The sequence below is a fragment of the Numenius arquata genome, chromosome 4 (genome assembly GCF_964106895.1).
Source record: "Numenius arquata chromosome 4, bNumArq3.hap1.1, whole genome shotgun sequence".
NCBI lineage: Eukaryota > Metazoa > Chordata > Aves > Charadriiformes > Scolopacidae > Numenius > Numenius arquata.
In genome coordinates, this window is record NC_133579.1 from 27,233,242 (window position 1) to 27,255,589 (window position 22,348).

Sequence of the window (22,348 nt, forward strand, 5' to 3'; positions counted from 1 at the left end):
GTCACAGCAAATGGAGGATGTTCAGGACCCTTGAAAGATCGGGCTCTAATACGTGTAATGTGAATCATTTTTTGTCAAGGCAAAAACATCCGTCTCAGGCTTCTTGCAAACTGTGCTAATTTCTGCTTAGCACATTTGAAATACAAGTGATGAAAAGTTAGTTGTCTCTTTGTTCAACAGCCAAATTCAATGTGGCTCCTTCAGTTTGCTTGTTTAAGGTTTTTAAGCAAAGATCTGGAAGAAATATGCCTGTGCTAGAGGGAGAGCATTTATCAGTGCCACAGTGAACAACACTAAATCAGTTGGGGGCTTCAGCAATCTAATTTGAGAATTGATGAGTTCATTTTAATTTTTAGTATGCTCTTGTAGTCATCATGTTTGTTCCTGGAATATCCTGATTCCAGTGTTGTACAGTAGATCAAGTAATTGTCATTTATTATTTCTATAATCACTTTATCTAGGAAGCTGAATTGGACTTTTCAGTACTGAACTTTTATCCTGAGAAGTGAAATAGCTATTGGACTACATTAAGAAGGTCACAAAATTTTGACCTGATAAAATGCTCCAATTTGCTAATAATTTTTAAAGCTAGATGCTGCTATACTTTGACACAAGAAATCAGACTTTTTTTTCTCTGCAGTGTTACAACTTTTCTCTCGTTTTCCTACTGTTATCTACTTACTTTCCTCTGCCATGCCCAAAGGTGAGTCCCCATGCTGAGGGGCACCTCCCAAACCTCTGGATGCCCTTAGCTCTTCATTTGGACTCCAGGGAACTTGTTGCCTTGCCCAAGGCCGAAAGATCCTCCCTGCCAACCTTCCAGAGAACGTTGGTTAGGAGGGAAAAAAGTAAATGAAGAGCTCAAGCACAGTGGCTAACAGGCAACTGCAATTTGTTCTTCTCTGGAGGACACATGCATTGAAGACCATTAATGACAGTGTACGCAGGTTAAATGGGCTTCAGCCACCAAGCCTTACCTGCCAGGTCATTATAGAGTTGGGCAGAGGTTATATTTGCATGATAATGTGTGATTGTTTGTAAAGAATTGGTGAAGAAATTAAATCTGAAACCTAGAATCTGCCTAAACATTTTATGATCGGGCACATGACACTCTGTACACCTCTGAGTGCAGTTCTCCTTTTCATGCCCCTGAAATCAGCTGAGACACTGAGAAACAGCTCAGCCTCAAAACACATGCCCATCACTTGGAACTTGTGTGTTTTTCTATGCTCAGATGACATGCCTGTGTACATAACAAGCAGTGAAATGCCAAGACAAAGACTTCTGAAAAGGCATGCTTTGGTTCTAAATGCAAATGCATGCTTTAGTTTTGCATACTTTTGCTGCAATCATACATATGAATCAGCAGGTCAGGCATGAAAATCACCGCCACTATCTCTGAGCAGCTGAAGGCACAGCTCCATTTTTTTGCTGGGTGCTGTGAACAAAGTTTGGCACCTGGTTATTGGAGTTCCACACACAAACTGAGGATTTTACATTCTGTTTTTAGGAGGATAACCATTTTGAGACGATTTGAAAAGTTGACTTCCTCACTAAAAACTAAGATTTTTTTTTTTAACACATAAGAAGCATCAAGGAAAAAAAAATGTAAAAAAAAAAAAAAGAGAAGTGAGATTTAAGAATTTAGTGAGCAAAGCAGGATTTTGGTATCCTCCAAGTGGACGGAATATGAAAGAAAATGCCCAAGGATCAGCAAAAAAATGCAAAAAAAATATATTTATTTATATAAATTCAGGAAAATGAACTTTTTTGAAGCAGATATACCAAGAATCATGAGATTACAAAAAGAAAAATATTACATGGCTACGTATTTCCCAAGATTATTTGTGTCTAATGGACTTGACTAATACATATATTGACTTGATAGCTGAACAAATTGGTGAATGAGATTTTGGTTTGGTTTGATTTTTTTCCATACACATTTCTTCTCTGCATCCTATGACACAGAGACTTCAAAACATCATCAGCAAAAAAAAAAATCATGGTTTTACTCTAATAGTGATATTCTTCAAAATATGGAATGTATTCTTTCTTCATTTGTATCTCTTCTGCATTGCTAAATCCAGATATCTCTTTGGTTTGCACAGTTTATTCAGGATGGATTTTTCTCTGAACAGTTTGAAAACAGTGCTATTTTTCAAATAGTAGTAGTAGTTCTGCTCATAGTTTTTATAGCTGTGGCAGGACTGGGGATTACATGCTGCTGAACATGCTAGCACTGTTGCTACCTAGTGCCTAATGTCAGTATATACTAGCTACTTGACTAAATCTCAGTTCTAGGTAACATTTTGACAATAGTTGAAATTTTTGAAAATGGTACTCTTATTTTAACTCCCTTGACCATATGGAATCAGGCAAGGGAGGAATACTTTCTCTGTGTTTTCAACCATTTGGTCTTTACCCCTCCAAAGAGTAAAGAGTAGGATTGTACTACCTTATACAGCACAACTAAGGAGCATGCATGCTGTTCCACTGTCGAGTATTTGCTGCTACGTGGCTTTTCACATCCTGGGGACACCTTTTTGCTTTTGTCCTGCATAGGATGTTTGAATCAGAATTAAATGAATGAGATGTGAAGTTCATGTATTCCAGCAAGTTGCTTAAAGTCATTCTAGGCCCAGAAAAAAAAAAGAATTTTTCAAAATATTATTTGGGACAAGGACTAACTTTTGTTCATGAATTTATGGCTTAAATAATAACAAGAGGTTAAGTCTGGGTAAAATTGACTTTTGTGAGATCAGTGAAGCTGGAATTTCATCTTATGACGAACTAGTAAAGACAGTGTTGAACAATTTACTTGGTTATTGGCACTAAAAAATAAAGTCTACCTTCTTCTGCAATACATTAACTGAATTCATTGACTGAATTCATATGCAAAACACTTAGCCAGCATGTATCTAGGGTGTAAGTTCTTTTTAGGATTCTCTCTTTCTAACCTTTAATAGGGTATGAAAAATGCTAGAAGACAAAATTTATTTTCCAGAAGCTGGTATAAACAAGAAGTGAATGGGACCCATAAGCACAGTTCAGAGTGGTATTCTCAGCTTACAGGAAGGGTAGAAAAGTGGTGGGAAAAATAGTGGGGTATTTTCTTGTAACCCACTATGTTCATACAATTTGTTGCCTAGTAGTTTCAAGTCACTGTGGAAATCTCCCTATTTTTTTCTTTTCTCACTTTCTCTTTTATTAAATAATAATAATAATAATAAAGAAATACAAATTTTTCACTCGTCAAATAAAACAGAATAAAGCTCTTTCTTTATTTTTATGCTGTACAGAGCAGTCTAAAGATACCACCTACTCAAACTTCATGCTACATTTCTGATGTTTCAAATAGTAGGAGAGTTTGGCTATTCTCCACCCTGTAGGCACACTCTCTGTAGTGAATTCCTAAGTAGAGCTCAATTAGATGTCTAAATTACTTTTAAGCAGGATTTAGGAAAACATCCATCTTATGTGATCTTTTCAGAAATAAAAAATGACTTGTATAGTTTTTGAAAAAATAATTAGGCATTTATATTTCTTAGAAGTGTTTGAAAATTTTATCCTGGCTCACACTGTGACTCAGTTCTCCATCTGTAGAGAAGGATCAATTCCTTCCTGTGGTTTCATTTATAATTTACATTCTTCTATCAATGCTCTGTTAGTAAGGGCTCAGATCATTTGCATAGCTACATTTCACAGTGGTGAGGGTGTTTGGAAGGAAAGTGTAATTTTTCTGAATATACTAGAGTTTTAAAAATGCTTTGGATTTGTCTCTGCAGAAGCAACCTTAGAACTGAAGAGAAATAAAAAAAAGGCTGCAAGGTATATTTTTATTATATATATCATATGTGACTTTTTGGAAGGTTATGAGTTCTGATTCCAGCGATTTTGAAGTCTAAGGAGAGATTTTAGTGGATTTAAGTGGAAAAAAAAAAGCCTGAAGATGCTATAGAGAGAGGGTTGTCATGTCTTACTGTAGGAAGTGACAGGCATTAAGAAGATTTCCTATGGCCCAGTTCTTGCCCTCTTTGCCTTCATTTCTCCCCCCAGTACACAGCCCTAACACCAATTTCACCAGCCAATTTGAATGTTAGAGCAAAAAATGTGAAAATGCTGTTGCAAAGTACTTTCTCATTGAAATTGACTGCTAAGAGATTATTCTAAAACCTGAGTTCATTCTAAGAGTAATATTGGCAATTATAAAAATGGGGTGTGTGTGTGTGTTTGTCTGTAAGCTTTGGAGTGAAAACATATCTATTACTGTTAACATTTCACCTTTTTTTTCAGCTAGAAAATTTTCTTTCAATTCTATATCAGAGTTTACAATGTAAGAACTTGAGGCTTCCATGGTTCCTTTGAGAGATAATGTGCATTTGTTTGATGTATTACAGTTTTCAATATAAGACCTCAACTGGGCTTAAAAATGGGATTTTCACCTCTGAAAAGTACGTTATTACAAAGTTACCATACAATAAAAACTGAACATTACAAAAATGGACTTCCTGTGAATGACAACTTCATATCCATCCTCTGTAATATAGATGGCTTTTTTTTGTAATTTCCTAGACAGCATAAAATTTTTAGCCCTTAAAAGAAAAAAAAAAAAAGAAAGAAATAGAAAGACCCCACAAACCCCCAAAGGAGAGAAAGATGAATTGATCCTGCACAGGATGTAATCAGATAACACTAATGCACAGATATTAATGAAGCTGTCAAGCTCTATTCACTGTACTGAAGGACTGAGGTATATGCTGTGAGTTTAACCTTCAACACCGATGTAGTGATTTGTAGTCTGTTGACTTGGTATTCCATTATTGGAATCTTGTGCTTTTGTTATAGCAGGAAATAATGAATGCATGATCCAAAGGCGAGTTAAATAATGCTCTCTGTATAGCAGACATCAGTGATAATTAGATAAGAAGAAAGAAAAAAAGGAATTCTTTTCAATTCACATTTTCAGTCTTTCATTAGTGTGTGTAGTATGCAATGTCTTCATTTTATTATCTACAAATTGTTGAAACATTTCCAGCAGGTCATGAACTCCAGCATACTAATCAGACCTTAAAGATTTTGTTTATTTTTTGCCTCAAAACTTGATACCTGTGTATTCACCATAGGATCTAAGGATGTGTATCTTATAGGAACAGACTGAGGATGACTGTGGCTTTTCTAGACATTGTCACACCCCACAGGAGACAGACTCTACTACAAAGAACTAAAATAAAGTTACTGCCCCTGTGTAACGCAATAGCATCTGATGTTGTAAAACCCCTTTGCCAATCCATACTTCCCTCTTCTAAAAACAGTTGTTCCCCACTGTATATGTATATTTTGTTAACAAGGATCCTTATAGCTTCTGGAAACTAACAGCAGCATTGAGGGCCAGAAGATATCTGAGGGAATCCTAGGGCAGGATTCATGTTGCTGAAAGCAGATGTTTACTTCTTCCAGCTACTGAGACTCCCTTACAAGTGACTGTTGAAAAGCAGGCATTCATAACCAGACTGACTGATTTCTTCTCTATAAAAATTTTGCTACACTTGCAATAAGCACCATATGGTGATTTTCTCAGATGTACATGGCTAAGTTAGAGAAGGTGAAACCTGCTCTTAGTAAGCAAGCCTGTTTAGAATGTGCATCTACACCATCATTAGTTTTGCATCCTATTCTGTGAGGAAATACCTTTCTAATGAAAGTGGATTTTGTGTATTCCCTATTAGTCTAACACTCCTGTAATCCAGTCAAATAAAGAATGATCTCTTTCTACATTAAAAGAATGAAATACAATTTAAAAGTGCTGGTCAGACTTTGTGATAAACATTCGCATGGAAAAAACATTTTTTATTATTTCAGTTATTAAAGTTCTAATTTAGTCTTTAATCAATATAGAAACGTGGATGTCTTAAAAATAATTTAAATAATATTTCTTCATTATTGTGCTTAGTCTATTCAAATTAAAATTTATGTAATTTGTACAATTACATATATTGTGGTCTATGCACTTTCTCTGTTAAATCAGAATTTTCATAATCTTTTTTTCTTAGGATGATTGTGGTGTTAACATTAGTATAACACAGGAAGCAATCTTGTCCACAGTCTCATGATATATTTCCATGTGTTTGATTAAGTATCACTGTAATCTCAGTCATCCAATTTCTACATCTATCACGATTAATGAGAATGAACTAGCTTCTCTGCTGCATATTTTTGTACATTCTGACTGAAAATATGCTGTTTACTAAAAGCTTGCTGTTTGGTTTTTTCTTAGTTCAACAAATCTCATCCTTTTGTCTTTCACATTATTCAAGTTATAATTTCTCTAGTCAATATGGTGCTTTTACTGGAAAATTAGGAGTCTTAAGATATTTGTGTGTGTGGTTGTCTTCTCCTTAACATTGCTGCTCATCTGGTCATATCAGTTGCTTAATGATTATCATCATACAATATAGTTTCTGAGACATTTTTCATCATAGCTCAAAACAGGACACACGACATTAGATTTGCATTGTGTCTGTGAAGTTTGTTTCATAGCACATATATTGTACTTGAAATGTAAAACCAAAATTAAAATTAAAAACAATTAAACATGCTTTAGTAATAAATAGTGACCAGTTGTATTCAGTATAGTGACCAGTATCCAGACAACCTTTCTTTTATGGCATGTCTATATTTGGAGAGCTATGGATACTATGGCTCTTACTCATTGCGAGAAGTAAGTGCTTGCATAACATGAGAATCACATGTATTCCCATTCAGAGAAACCTTTTGCTGCCACATAGGGTTTATAAATGTTCAGTGCTTTTCAGAGTGTTATGTGTTGAAATTAATTTTTCATTTTTAAATCTAGATTGTTTACAGCTGTACTGTAACATCAGCGTAATCGCTGACTTTAAGATGCTCATTTGGGATTTATCCTACTGTAACTCAATGGAGAACTTAGACCCTTACATTTGTAGGTCAACAGATGTGTGTTTCACCTCTGCTGCTCCTCTGAGTGAGTACAGGAATGTTTTGCAGATGCTGTCAGATTATTTTCCAAGCACATGTCAGATCCCTATGATATATTTAGAATGAGAACTGCAGAAAACCTTTTTTTAATCTATTTTATACACTTCAAATTATAGTTTGATAAGATATCTGAGTAACCAGATTGCAGTTTTAGAAATTCTTGGGTCTTTTGCTGTTATTCTTAATGATTAAATTTGAAAACATTTGGCTGGGCATTTGGTAAAAGCTCACAAACTAAGACTTTAGATATAGGTGCTAATATTACACAGTGCTAATATCAACATGATGTTTTCTTTCAATAATTGCCTGTGAGGTAAGATGAATTTTTTGCCTCCAAAATAACTTTATTTATGACACTGTCCTCCACATCACAGATATCCCTTTAGGTGTGGCAGGTAATTTTTAATTCTAATGCAGCATTTATTCTAAAAGGAACTATACTTTCATCAAAGAAAATTAAAGCAGAATGAAGGTGGAAAAAAAATAAGGTAATTTTTTTTTGTTAAGCAAAACAAAACAAAACAATCTCCAGGCTGCACCCCAGTACAAAATATTGCCATATAAACAATGTAGTTTAACCAATTGCTGCTTTTTCTACATAAATTTTTACAGAGCTTGGGGTAATAATTGATTAGTCAATCCCAATACTATGCAAAAAAAAAACCACTACAATTTTCTGAATTAAGTTTTTTCACCAGTGAATATTATATTGAGTTCTAATGCCTGAGTAGTATGACATATTGTATTTGACATTACCTTATATAAAATATGAATAAGACAAAAATAAGTATTCATTCACAATAATGAAATAGTACAGGGAATTTGATCCTCACAGAAATCACAGGAAATTTTGCCATTAAAGTCCTTCACTAGTGAGAGACTGCAAATAGTGTTTGAGAAAGCTAAAAAACAAGGCATCAACCATACCCTGCCAATCAAAAGTGCTGGTTGGATATAGATGGCAAAGTTCATTTTGTACTTCCTGGTAGTTGTAAGTGAAATAGTTTTACAGCATCATCACTAGATAATAAAATTTCCAAATAACTTTACCTATATAGGAGCTGGATTTTGAAGCTAAAACAAGCTATACCCTGAGGATAGAGGCAGCCAATATGCATGTTGACCCTCGCTTCCTGAGTCTGGGACCCTTCAGTGACATGACAACGGTGAAGATAATTGTAGAAGATGTTGATGAGCCACCTGTGTTTAATTCACGTTTGTACTCTATGGTGGTGTCTGAAGCAGCAAAGGTTGGCACTATCATTGGAACTGTAGCAGCTCATGATCCAGATGCCTCAAATAGTCCTGTCAGGTAATTATAAGATGTCTTAATTGTTTATTTATTTAGCCTTTATATTGCAGTTGTTCATTTTGTTGTGGGAGGGTCTTTGGTTATACCAAAAGCAATTAGTTTTTTCCCCTTGTAAAGGGAGATTGAGATGTTCTAAGAGCTTGCATATTTTGCCTTTTATGCTCCTGAACTACAGAACCTTTGAAAAAATAATATATTTAAACATCTGTAAAACAGAGAAGATAACATATAATTTCAGGATTCCAAAGAAAAAAATCTCAACATATTACTCATATTTATTTCTAAGTTTAGGAAGAGTCTGTTATTATCTATAGCAAATTTTGTTATCTTAAATGAACGAGGACCAAAATATATATATTATATATATGCATGTGTGTCAGTGTGCATAATGATTCATATTCTGCATGCACTATGCACAAGAACTTAATAGCACATAGACTCTTGCATGGTAAACCACAGCTGAGGTTTCACAGAAAAACAAAACAAAACAAAAGCACACCCAAAAAACAAAACAAAACAAAAACAAACCCACAAAACAAAACAAAACAAAACCAAAACCAACCAAACAAAAAAACCCAACAAAACAAAAACACAAAACCCAAAACTTAGAAAAAACTCTTAATGTGAGACAAATGGATAGGACAAGGCATGTCCTGTCCTGGTCAGGATGGTTAAAGGCCACAGTCTTTTGGCTTTTGTAAATACTGCCACAGCCAAATATCTTTAGTCTGAATTAGAAGAGATATGAACACTAAAACAGTCAAAGGCCTCTTCCTTTGTCCTCACTCTGTGAAGACCCTGCAAGTTTTCCACATTCTAATGTCCAGGAACATAAAGAAACCATAAGAAAACACAAAGTATCCATCTTATTGCCTGTATCTAAGGTTAAAGCTCAAGGAAAAGACTCATCACTTAAGTTAAACCAGTAATGAGTTACTTGTTACTTTTCTGATGCAGAGTGGTAATACTATTTGTCAAAGGAACATACAAAAGGTCTAGAGGGTTAATACTTCTGACTCAGGAATTTTGCAAACTTAAACATATGCAGTAGGAGGAACAATTAAAAGCTAGTACTAAGTTCCATTATTATTGTTTATTTAGTCCATATATAGAAAAGAACTTCACAGGTACAGAACTCGTTTGGATGTCACCTTTTTTGGTGATGTTAAATTTTTTACTTTCATGTATTGAAGATGAACTTGGGAATCTAGCGTAGGTCTTTAATTTCTAAAGCAGCAATCTTAAGTTGTAAAAATAAATCATGTGTTTCACTCCTAGAAGTGACATTAAGTGCTCTCTCTCTCTCTCTTTCATTATATATTTGCAACATATTCAAAATAGCTGATTCCTATCATATATAAACAAGTCCTAGATGGATGGTTGGCAGGGATTTGCTTGTGAAATTTGAAATTTATCTTTTCTGAGCTCTTTCTTTGCTGTGGCAGTGTTTTCTGGCACTGATGTCAGCATCTGGTGTATAATATCTTGTTTAGCGAATCACGTAGAGTAGGATTAAATTCAGTTCCATAAATACAGTCCATGCTCAGAATGCTTCTGACTCCTGTTATTGGCCTTGATCTGGTTAATTTTTACAATTCTGTTAAAAAAAAAAAAAAAAGGTATATCACCATCTTAACTAACATCTTGAAGATTTATTCTGCTTCATAGTTGTTTAGAATTTGAAAAGGAGGGAAAAGAGAAATGGTGAGGGTTTATATATATATGTGTGAACCTGCAATGTACATCATTGGGGCTACTGACAAATCATATATTTAAAGCTGTCCTGCATCTGCTATGATGTACATCAGAGTCAGATTCACCTAAAATTGGAATGTGTTAAGGAGGATTAACACGTAATACTTTTCATGATCTATTTAAGAAGTTTAAATTATTAATCTATAAATAAGTATTCCAAATTCTGAACATTGGATTGTATTGATATTGATTAAAATTAACTTGTTACAATTCAGGAAATGTTGAAATTACAAGATCAGACACAATTAAAACTGTGACAACACTGAGTGGGGGAAGCAATAAATAGTTTGAAAATAAGAGGTTATCTGTATGGACCTAAGAACTACTGATGTTTGAACTAGCTTAAATAAAGGATTTAAAACTCCTGCAGCTCAAAGATTTTCAAGTATTAATGGCTGCAAGGAATTAAAGGATTAAAAGTATATTAAATAGGTTTTTTTTGGAATTTGAATATGTATGCAACGCTTGTAAATAAGTTAAGGGAAACTGCTTGCTTCCCATGCATAAAAAATGTTTTTTTCTTGTTTGTTGACCAATTTATATAACTTGTTTGTTTTCCCTTCCCTTCCCTTCCCTTCCCTTCCCTTCCCTTCCCTTCCCTTCCCTTCCCTTCCCTTCCCTTCCCTTCCCTTCCCTTCCCTTCCCTTCCCTTCCCTTCCCTTCCCTTCCCTTCCCTTCCCTTCCCTTCCCTTCCCTTCCCTTCCCTTCCTTCTTATTGTTTTCTTTTTGTCACTTTCTTACTTTCTTTTCCTTTTTCTGTCTTTCTCACCTCTCTCCTTCTCCTTCTCCTTCTCCTTCTCCTTCTCTCTCTTTCTTTCTTACTATTTTGTCTCTCGCTTACTTTCTTACTATTTTGTCTCTCGCTTACTTTCTTACAAAGACTTACTAAAGGTCTTTGGGTCTTCAAATTGCATAGTGATAGTGTTAATAATTGGGAAATCTAAGGGCTGGCAGGAGATTGAATCCCAGCTGCAGGGCCTGCCAAGACTGACTACATAGCATAGTCTCATGGGGAAGCTTGCCAGCCACAAAACAGCTGAAGAGCATTGCTGACCAAATAAACAGCAGTGCTGGCATGAAAAAATGAACTAGTGAACTACAGTTGACATAAAATGAAAAAAAGAAATCCAAACAAAAAAAAGTGAAAGAGGGAGAACCTTAATCCATGAAAACTGCTGTTACTATTGTTCTTACAACACTTTACTCCATTCTCTCTCTCGGTGTGATATAATGCAGTAAAACAATTCCAGTTATGTAACAAGTTTCTGCTCTAAGATTTTGCAGCCAAGAGGAATAGATAAAAGTGGAGTAATACAACAACGTAGAAGCTTGTATATTACAACATAGAACAAACAAATAGCATCAAAAGATTATAATCTCTGGGAAGTCCCATTTTTAACTATATCTTCCCAGATTCTTTTCTTCCAAGTTGCTCAAAGGATTCAGTTAATGTTATATCAATAATCTAATAGATCATCAAGGTGACAGTGTAAGGTCCCAGTCAATGACAGTAATTGTAATGATCACACTTGGTCTGATTTGGACATTTTAATTCATTCCGAGTGTAGGGAAGTGCTGTGGAGTACATACTTGATCTAAATGAGAGTGCAAGAATCTGACCCAATACTAAATCAAATGTCAAGAATATTTCAGTTGTAATTCTAAATCTGCCTAATCAACTGTCCTTTTCTTTCAAAAGGGTTACAAGCAAAACACCCACAGGCATTTTGACCTTTTCCCTTATTCTATTTTCTGTCTGGTAAGGAGCTCATTTCCCCTTCCTAAAACAAATTTGGAGATAAAAGATATATTAAGCCAAAGAGTTAAGGGCATGAGCCTGTGTTTGTCTAATGACAGTGAAGCACCAGGAGCTGACAGTGATGAGATGTTGTCCCTTGACCTAATCTGTATAATTTCCTTTTTATCCCTGGGTAACCCAACTCTGGGTAACTCGGGGGCTCTTATGCTGGTGGTAGAAAGCTCTGTGCTCAGACTGCCAGCCCCAGTGTGAGCAGCGCCCAGCTGGTACAGCCACATAGCAAACTTCCAACTCGCCTTCTCCTTAGATGGCATTCAGGAGGATGTTATTCCATAACAGAATGAAAGATTGCCTTACAGCAGAGAGGAAGAAAGAAAAGAGAGGGGAATACCTATATCCTCACTTAAGAGGACACTGTGGGAATGGAGCCCACCACTGTCAGGACAGGTTGCTGCGTAACGCTTTTGCATACAGCTTTGCTTCTCTCAACACCCCAGAGAAAATGGACAAAACAAAGCTCAAACTGAGGAAAATGTGGAAACTCTTTCTCTCTAATAAGAAATCAATGAAACATTTTTACAAGTTGTAATTGAACATAAATCAAAAGTTTTCTTTCATCCTTCACCCAGGTACTCAATAGATCGAAACACGGACCTGGAGAGGTATTTCAATATTGATGCCAACAGTGGAGTGATTACAACTGCCAAATCTTTGGACAGGGAAACTAATGCTGTTCATAATATCACAGTTTTGGCTATGGAGAGCCGTAAGTAACAATTTAAAAATGTTATTGGCTGTTTGTGTGTAAAACTTCAGGCTCAGTTGTGACGAGCTGCATTCAGAGAAATTATGACAGTTTCAAACCATGGGAGATGAAAATAACTTCTTACTCAATGTAAAAGAAACCTGTGTGAAAAGAGTCAAGAAATACAACCGATTATATTTTGGCTCTTTCCTTTGCCTCATACTTTGTGTAGTTTTTTGAATTCTGAAAAAACAAGTACAAAGAAAGATGAAATATGTTAAGTGAGCAGTCTCGGACCAAGTATCGTTAGAGGAAAAGTGATATGGACTATAGAGGAAAGCAGTTAGCTCACTTAGAGTTGATTGTTGTTGGTCAACCACAGCATTCTTAAAAGGTATGTAGGAAAGGGAATGTGAATGCTTATGTGGTTTCACTTTCCTGACTCTAAGGAAAGACTGTAGAGGATATTTTGTACTTGGTATCTTTTCTGGTGTAAGATGAAAAGTGTTGAAGAATTGAACTCTTCAAGTGCATACAATAAGAATTCTGTTAATGCAAGTTCAAACCTGAACTAGCTCAGCTCTGGATACATTCTGTGAAAAACTATGTATTTTTGCCTTTATATTTAAAGAATTTATTTCTTCAAATTTCATCCTTATTACTACTCTGTTGGTCTCTGATAATAAAAGAGTTACCAGTTCTCTGGCCTGCTATTTTAAAAATCTTCACTTATTACTTTCAGTGAGGTTAATTTAATCTTTAAGGTGAAAGCTAACATTTCCTGTTTAGTGTCTATATGAATTTATCTTGTATTCTCAGGTGTAAAATTTTGGTCTAGGAGGCCAGAATGGACACCAAAAATTTTCCTGGATAGTAACAAAACTGACGAAGTAGCCAAGGAACATACCTGACACAAGTGAGAGTCTAGGAGCACAAGGAATACCTTCCAATGTTTCAATTTATGTGCATGGCCTGCCTGGTTTTCAATAATCTTAGATCAGCAGAGGAAAAAGTGTCAGAAATTTGGTGTCAAAATTGTTTCCTCCTCTGGTATTTCACATGTGGAAGAAAAATCCGAAACACAACACTTTGTGATCTACATTTGGATGCATTGCTTAAAATACTTACTAAATATTTACTAAAATGTGATTGCAATACCCTATAAAAAGATAGATACATATTTGAAGGTTTGTATAGTTTTCCATTCCATCCTGCTCTATCACTAATAGAATTGCCTAAGTTGGAAGGGACCTTTCAGATCACCTAGTCCAACCATCACTATTTTACCACCACTTTTGGTAAAAAAGTAATGCAACCTCTCTTTCCCCTGCTCCAAAACAGAAGTGTTATCTAGCCAAATAAGTATAACACACACTGATGTTCTTTATGCTTACTCCAAAAATATCTACTGTTTAAGATTAAATGATGACATTGGACCCTGAATACATTCATATTATAGTTAGAGATGTTCATCAGTTTAAGAATGTGATTCATATTTAAGATGTTCAACGTGTTAATGACAGTGTTGAAATAGTTGTTTGTGCACTTTAAACACTTTGGGATTTGCTTGGGAATACAGCTTCCTCTTTTTTCTGTTATACGTAGCTGATGGAATTCTGTTTTTAACTTCTTAATAGCCTGATCAATCTGAATTGCAACAAAAATTTATTTAACACGATAACCATGCTATTCCTGATATGAATAATGCTGTTCTGGCTAGCTATACCCCCTTGGCAATGGTTTCACATCATCTTGCTCTTATCCTTCCTTATGATGTGTTTCAATGCCGTGATTCATGAAGTAGATTTTCTGTTTTAACCTGAGAGCAAAATCGTAATTTAATTGAAGCTGCTGGAAAACATGAACACTGTTTCCACTAGGTCCAGAAGATCAAACCAAGAGTTTCCTTGTCTTTCTAGGAGGGACTGTAATTGATTTGACATGTATAAGCAAAAGAAGAATGCAAAGGAAAAAAGTACTGACCCAAAGAATGACTTGCATGGAGCTCACCTTGATTGTTTTGTTGGCTTCTTTTTCTGTAGAGAATCCAGCACAGATTGGGAGAGGCTATGTAGCCATTACTATCCTTGACGTCAATGACAATGCTCCTGAGTTTGCCATGGAGTATGAGACAACTGTCTGTGAAAATGCCCAACCTGGTCAGGTATGGCTTGGTAGTTTTTTGTGTTTATTTTTATCAGATATTTTTATCCACTATTCCTTATGAAAGTCTGCCAGCTTTAAGATAAAATATAATCAGCTTATGCCAGTAAAAATGATGCTTTGATGTGCAGCACAAACCAATATTAATCAAGCCTTAACGTCTTCACCATACCTCTGAAGAGAAAGACTCAGAGGTAAAAATTACCTGTTGAAGGTACTGTTAAAATCTCTGGCTTTCTTACTAACTGACACATTTTGCTAAACTCACCTAATTTTGAATAATATTAAGAATATGTACTTCATCCTAATTTTGCTAGGAACACAGAGGTTATTTGGAGACTGAAGGCCTACTATTCCTAAAATGAGTACACACTTTTATTTCCCTTAGGAAGTATGGGTTATAAGGCCAAAATTACACAAGGGAAATGTATTCCTACTATATTCCCCAACGTTTTTAACCCCTCAAATTTCTTCCAAGTAGTCCTAGACCCAACTGAAAGTAACTGCTGTTGGTTATCCTTGGCGTCTCTCATATTTGGACCTCTCCACTTTGTAAGATCTCAGAAAAAAAATAAATATTTTCTCTTTCTTTCTTCTCTCTCCCAGAAAACTAGTAGATGTTTCACCCGCACAGAATCTGCATATTCCATGGGAGACTTTGCACTTTTGTGTCTTCTCCCAGAATATTGTCCTTCTTGTGGCAGATGTTGTTTATTGCACATTTCAAAATCATGGCATAATTTACATACTTAACAGAAAACACTATGATTATTAACTTGTGTTCATGAGTAACACAGAATATGTGTGTTCTTATTGCAGTACCTGTTTGTTTTCTGTGTGATATAATCAGAACTGTTAGCTGAGTATTCATTCTTTATGGATTTTAAGCAATGATGACACTTTTCTTTTTTTAGAGGTAGATTTTGACAAAATTTTAAGAAATAAAATTTGAAAAATAATGATAAAAAATAAATCTCAGAAAATATTAATATACTTATGACTTGGGGTTTTTTTAATTATATTTTTTAAAAAGTACATGCATTAAAATGCTTAAAAGCATAATCTCCTTGTGAAAGTTTATAACATTGATTGCAACCACTGATAACTACAACAAGGGCCATCCGGAAGATACACTTCCACTGCTATGCAGTTTTTACTCCAAGCCCTGGTGAATGACAGGACCTAACGTTCTCACAGGCCCTGAAGATCATTGCTTTTGCCCAATAAAGTTGTTACATGGAAAATAAAGTATTGAGTCACATTTTAGTTTTAATAGTGTCTGTACATGGTTAGGAGATTAGAAAACTAAAATGCAATATGAGCAGGACTTAAGGGAGGGTTGATACTTTTATAAGTAATAGAAGGGTTATACAGTGTACATATATTTATGCTTCTTACCATGCCAAACAATGAAACCACAATGTATCTCAAAACAGGTGATCCAGAAAATCAGTGCAATTGATAAAGATGACCCACCAAATGGCCATCAGTTTTACTTCAGTTTAACAGCAGAGGCAGCAAATAACCACAATTTTACACTACAGGACAACAAAGGTAAGGACATTTTGTTTGGGTAAATAGTCACAACTAACGTCTTTGATTTTGAATATACCGTGCTGATTATGACCTACTTAAACTTTTATTCTGTTAAGGACATAAATTAAACTACAATCATACTGCAAAATAATTTTATCTGTACATTATTTGTCAAGGGAATTAAGCTGTTGTTTGAATCATTTAAAGCCTTCAGCCAAACAGAGCAGCTTTAAATATTTTTTTTTTTTCCAGCAGTCATTCTTCTCACAATTTTTTCCTTGTATTTATAGGGTTTTATCTAAATTAGATTTTACCTTGGGGCAGTGACTGAAAAATGTCCAGGAATTCATGTTTTATTAATGTAACAGGGCATAAAAAATGAGTGAACGGTAAACCAAGAGGGGTTTCTTTGCTGTTCTTTTTTTGGTTGGTTGGTTGGTTGGTTTTTCTGGGGATGTGTGGGGTTTTTTTGAAAAATACCTCTTTTCAGTAAGTATACCACCTATTGAAGAATGCTTTTGATAATGGAAGCTGCCTACAATATTTACACAGGTTTCTTATGACTATTCCCCTAAAGACTTTTGCAAAGACTCCCACTGACATCACGTTTCTATTAGTTAAAACATACTTCCAATTAACGTTCTCATTAGTTGCACTGCATAGTAGCTGAAGCAAATAGAACTAAATAGACACTATATTACTCTTGCATTGCTCTTTTATGGATCAGTACTAAACCAGAGCTACAAAGTCATCTTTATTAATAAAACAAGAAAAACAACCATATGGTGGACTAAAGGATACTGTTTGTACAGACAGACTTTGAACAACATTCACTAAGTATAACGTGACTAATAAAGTTCTCTCATGCAGCTATTTATTGCCTTACCCTGCATGTAGTTACTGACATGCTTTATTTTCTTCATATAAGCAGCTTGCAGTTCGAAACTAAAGACTGTAATAGTAATAATAATCAAAATAATAAAAATGCATTAGAATAAGACTCAGTTCAGAAATCTGACATTGTTACAGGTACTGTAAAGTATTTAATAAAAAGACAGGCCCTCTTCCAGAGAACTTATAATTGGGAAAAAGTAATAATAGACTTCCAATGCCAGTAAAATCAACACAGCATCAGTTGTCTTGTTTAATGTTAGTTAATTTTATGCATATCTCATATGATGCTATATAGAGAAGTTCTTGTATATTTTGCCAGATAGGTCATAATAGATGACACAATAAGATAACTTTACAGGACTATTGATATATCTGTCTATTAATAGATAGATAAGTAGATAGATAGATAGACCGACCGACCGACCGACCTTTTCTATGCATTCTAGGAGATGTAACTCCCTACCTCTCAGGAGCTGTCAACCTGTATTGAACACAGTGAGTTTTGCACATGTTTTCTGGAACACATGGACTTTTTAATCACCCAACTCAGAGCAGCATCGAGCCACATATTTTAGATTGATTATATTAGTCATTTTGACTGTCATATGAGACTGAAAACAAGTGCATGTCTTTGTTACATGTGCAATACCTGTATTTGTGCACCATAGATGGATTTTTTTTTTTTCATTCAAAAAATAATTCACTGGTCTTCAGAACTTATTCTCCTATTAAAATGTTCATCTCTTCCATTAATATGAAATCTATATCTGTAAATAACTGAAACAGATCCTTGGAAATTAGACCTGAAACAGATATACAGATACTTAATCTGATCACTGAAGGGTAATTTTTTTTCTTTTTTATAATGATTTCATCTTCAACTGTCTATCAAGAGTGTGGAACTGTGAGTTTAACTAAAACCAAATAGACCTCTTCGCTATCATTTCTCAGCTGATCCTCTCTCTGCAGCTTCAAAAATATACGACCAGGAATAATATAAATAATATACCTGTGTTTACAAAGTCTTTTAAGTGAAGGACTGTATTATTTATAGGCTTGTGTTTTAGAAAGGTCATGTATTTTATATTTATGTTTTTATTCCTTTATCTAGATAACACTGCAACAGTATTAACCAGAAGAAATGGGTTCCGAAGACAGGAGCAGTCTGTTTTCTACTTGCCAATATTCATTGTGGACAGTGGATCACCTTCACTTAGTAGCACCAATACCCTCACCATCAGAGTCTGTGATTGTGATGCAGATGGTATTGCTCAGACATGCAATGCAGAAGCATATATCTTGCCTGCGGGACTTAGCACTGGAGCCCTGATAGCAATATTGGCTTGTGTCTTGACATTGTTAGGTATGTCTTCTTCCTGCTATCCTTATTTTCCATTCAACGTATAGTAGCAAAAGAAATATATATATGTGTGTGTGTAAACAGGGACTCCTAATATTTCAGGCAGAACAGCATTTTGTAGCATGAAACAAACGAAATCTATAGTTTGGGATAATATAGTTCATATACTTTGTTTCTATGTCAAGCTGCCTCCAGATGTATGTATGAAATAGTAGTAGAAGAAAAAAAGATCACTTGCATCAAATGTAATATTTAAGAGACAGACAATGTAATTTATGGTAGCATTTGGTTCTGCCTACTGTCCGTATAGCCAGTATCAGTGTGTGTTCCTTTTTCAGAAATGTAACTATTTTTAATCATTTATTGATTTGCTTAGAGCAAAAGACATCCAGAAAATACAACAGATGTAATTTATTGATGCATGTCATATTTAATTGAATATCTTCTACAGATTGATCTTTTGTTACTTCTGCAACTGGTAGCACAGTTGGATTTTATGTTGTGCAGTGAAATTACAACTAGATAGACAGTGGAAAACGGTAGAACAGTATCAAAATCCTAGTTTGGTCAGCATTTATCATTTCATGCCTAGTCCTTAAATAAAGTGATTACAGGCTAGTAGTGAAGGCCCAAATTGAGGAGTAAAGATGAAGAATCAACCTGCAAGATGGAGGTGCAGGAGAGCAGAAGTGCAGCTTTGCTTTTTGTCAGAAAGTTCACGTGTTAACAAGGGTATCGATTCAGCACACAAGAATTTTCTTGAGTGTTGTTATCAATGGAGAGATTTGTCTATTCCATGGCTGTATGTATCAGTCTAAGGGAAAAGGAAAGACCATAGTCTCCTCAGGTTGGTAAAATCCCAGTCACTGTCTGTTATCCGAGTAATTTGGATAAGTCAAATCAAGAGACTTTTGTCCACACTTCTGTTCGTGGCAGTATTTCAACAATGTATAGATTTCTCTTCTTATTGACTTTGATTCACCTCACTGTAAACCATTAGAAGGAAAAGTTCCTTCTGCCACAAACATTTCTAAAGGACGCAGAAAAGAAAATTCTCTCGCATTGTTGTTACAGAGTAAGAAAAACCACTACCTCTGCAATTAACCCAACCAATTTACTCAATAGCTGTGTCTAGGAGGTGGGATTTCCAGAGTTTTCCATCTTTGTGACAAAAAAACCTAACAACATAAGATTATTTAAAATCACTCAACCCATAGGCCTAGGTTTAAGGAGAAACGGAAAAGAATGATTGCCAAATGCTTTAATGAACATTTTTTAAATACCATTTTTCTAGTAACATTTCTAGGCCATATATACACCCAAATAAACTTTATTTGGACATGAAGTTAAATGGTAGAGTTCAAAAAGATATGCAAAAGATTCTTTTATATCAGCTGGCATTAACATCAGTGGAAAAACACCCATTTAAAACTTTGGTCCAATATACTTAAGAAGAAAATTTCTGTAACATTAGCAATTTACTTAATCCCAAATTGAAAGGTCACAATTTCTGTTATATATAAAAAGGGAGTTTCTGAAGGTTGCATAAAAAACTACTGTAGCCTGGCCTGGGAATAAGCTTTTCTTAAATAGGTGTCATATATCTTAAACAAGAGCACTGAGTGGAGACACAGCATGTTACCAGACAAAAACTTGCTTATTCTACTTAGTACACCAAGATTCAAATGCAACCAATAAATCAAGAAACCTGTGTTTTCATTCCGGTTGTTTTTAGAGTGTGTCAAACAAGCATTTGGTAAAGAATTGAACATAACATAGTGTTTGCATAATGTTCTGTGCACTGAGGAGGAATCTGGCATATGACCACCTTATCGTTGATTTAATTTGCTGATGAATTGGACTTCCAAAATCAGCTGTCTGAATTCATCACCATTGTTTATCCAAATAGACGTTTGTATGTGCTGTCATCACTTCCAATCTAAACTGTTCCTTTTGGGTACAGTTCAAAGCTGCAGGCACAGTTTAGGGTACGTTTGTATGCTAACCCTGGCTTTGAGTCCTGCGTTTTGGTACTGTATCCTGCTGCTGTTTTGTTCCCAGCCAGGTGCCAGTCTTCACAACAAAGAGATGCCTACGCATCACTGCTGCCCAGCGAAACCCCAGTCAAGTGCTGTTGCTTGTCTGGTCTCAGACCCTTTCTTCTTCTCTCATTTGTTCCCAGAAGACATTGTTCTGGAATCAGCTGAATAGTAGCACTGCTAGGAATTTACTCTCTCTTTTTCCCTTTTTCTTCTCACATCCATTCCTGAGAAAAAATCCTGAAGATCCACTAGCACAGCTTAAAAAGTAAGCTTCTGCTGTTGGCAAGTGATTCCAGGGCTGGGACCAAGGCACCTCTTTGTGTAAGAGTTTATCAGTGAGAAGAGGAGACAGGCTACCAGGTCAAAATAATTTTCTGACCCAAGATTAACATGCAGTGCAAATTCAGTTACATTCATCAATGCAATCTCAATGTGAGTGCCAGTTGTAAAGTGGAGGAGGCATGAGATTTGCATGGATACATGCATTCTGACACTAATATCTTGAATTCTCAACAAGCTCTTCTGCAAGTTAGTATGATGTACTTTGACATTTGTTCTTGCTCCGTACATTCCTTTGTCTAATAAATAACTATTTGTTTTGACCAAGGACCAGATTGTCTCAGTGGGATTTCTTAGTTTCACTACTTTTATTTAAGTAACAAATCAGTTTTAGATAAGCTCAATGTTCTCACTGATACTAAGAAGGAAGAGTGTTACTAAATAATTCTAATTCGTTATAATAGCATATAACAAGGTGTAGACTAATTTTTCAAAGTAAAAGAGTCTTTAAAATTTAAAAACATTTTACCAAAACCCTTCTCCTTCCACATATTGACTGGTGGAGATTACATTCTACATTTTATTCCCCAAGAAAGTTTCAGTACTTTGTTAATTACTCAAAACAGTTTTGTAATTATTCACTCTGCAGTGAGGCTATGTTTTGAAGAAAAAACAAAAAAAAAAAAAAGTGCTTGCAATTCATTCTGTAAAAGCACATGAAAAGCTAGTTTGTATTCATTTTAGACTGTAGATAATTTTCAGAGGAGTAGAAAATTTTTAACTCCTCTGAAAATTATATGGTAATTTAATTCAAGGTAATTTGTTTTTCAGTTAGCATCTCCCAGATGCAATTATTGCTTTTGTAACAAGTGTTTAGCATAAAATGTGTACATAAAATCATACAAAAAAAGAATGATAATCCAACCATATTGAGAGGTTAAAGATTTTCTTTATATTGAAACAATGGAAAGCTAGATTGACATAATGCTTTTTCATGATTTTTATCTTCCATACTTCTGAATATAATCTATTAGTACCACCTATTTTCTTAGAAGCACTAAAGAAAGCCTCCTATTAGTGTGGTACTAGAGTTTACAAGTTAATAATACATTGATTAAACTTCAAAATACAGATTTAGATTATTATTTTTCAGTTGAAAGATGAGGAATTTTTTATTATTATCACAATACATACAAGAACCCAATTGTCAGTGCACGTAATTGTGTGATTTTTAAAGAAGAAACAGGCCTAGTCATAGGGATCTTATTCTCTAAATAGGTAAAATGTGTACAGCATGTGACTATGTAGTATGTGTAGTATGAGTTTTGGTCTAGCACTTTTAAAAGTGATAAATCTATAACTGATTTAATTTCCAAGTTAGGTCATTTAAAATGTGGTTGAGTGTAAAATGCAGAAGCTGTTTTCTGAAAGTTATAGAGTCACTCAGTGTGAGCATTTAAAGGTCACAGTCCCTTGCAAATATCAGTCC

At 35.0% G+C, this 22,348-nt stretch overlaps 1 protein-coding gene across 2 annotated transcripts in view; it reads left to right on the plus strand.

Annotated features, from left to right (window-relative positions):
• The window catches only part of LOC141463914 (cadherin-7), a 69,257-nt gene that overhangs the window by 42,888 nt on the left and 4,021 nt on the right, over positions 1 to 22,348 (plus strand). The window contains exons 6-10 of one of the 2 annotated variants that reach the window (XM_074146599.1): positions 8,073 to 8,326; positions 12,470 to 12,606; positions 14,628 to 14,749; positions 16,185 to 16,302; positions 18,290 to 18,541. In XM_074146599.1, the coding sequence (XP_074002700.1) occupies positions 8,073 to 8,326; positions 12,470 to 12,606; positions 14,628 to 14,749; positions 16,185 to 16,302; positions 18,290 to 18,541 (883 nt within the window). Of the gene's footprint in view, positions 1 to 8,072; positions 8,327 to 12,469; positions 12,607 to 14,627; positions 14,750 to 16,184; positions 16,303 to 17,624; positions 17,669 to 18,289; positions 18,542 to 22,348 lie in introns of those variants that run through there. The other variant, XM_074146600.1, reaches the window with a different exon arrangement.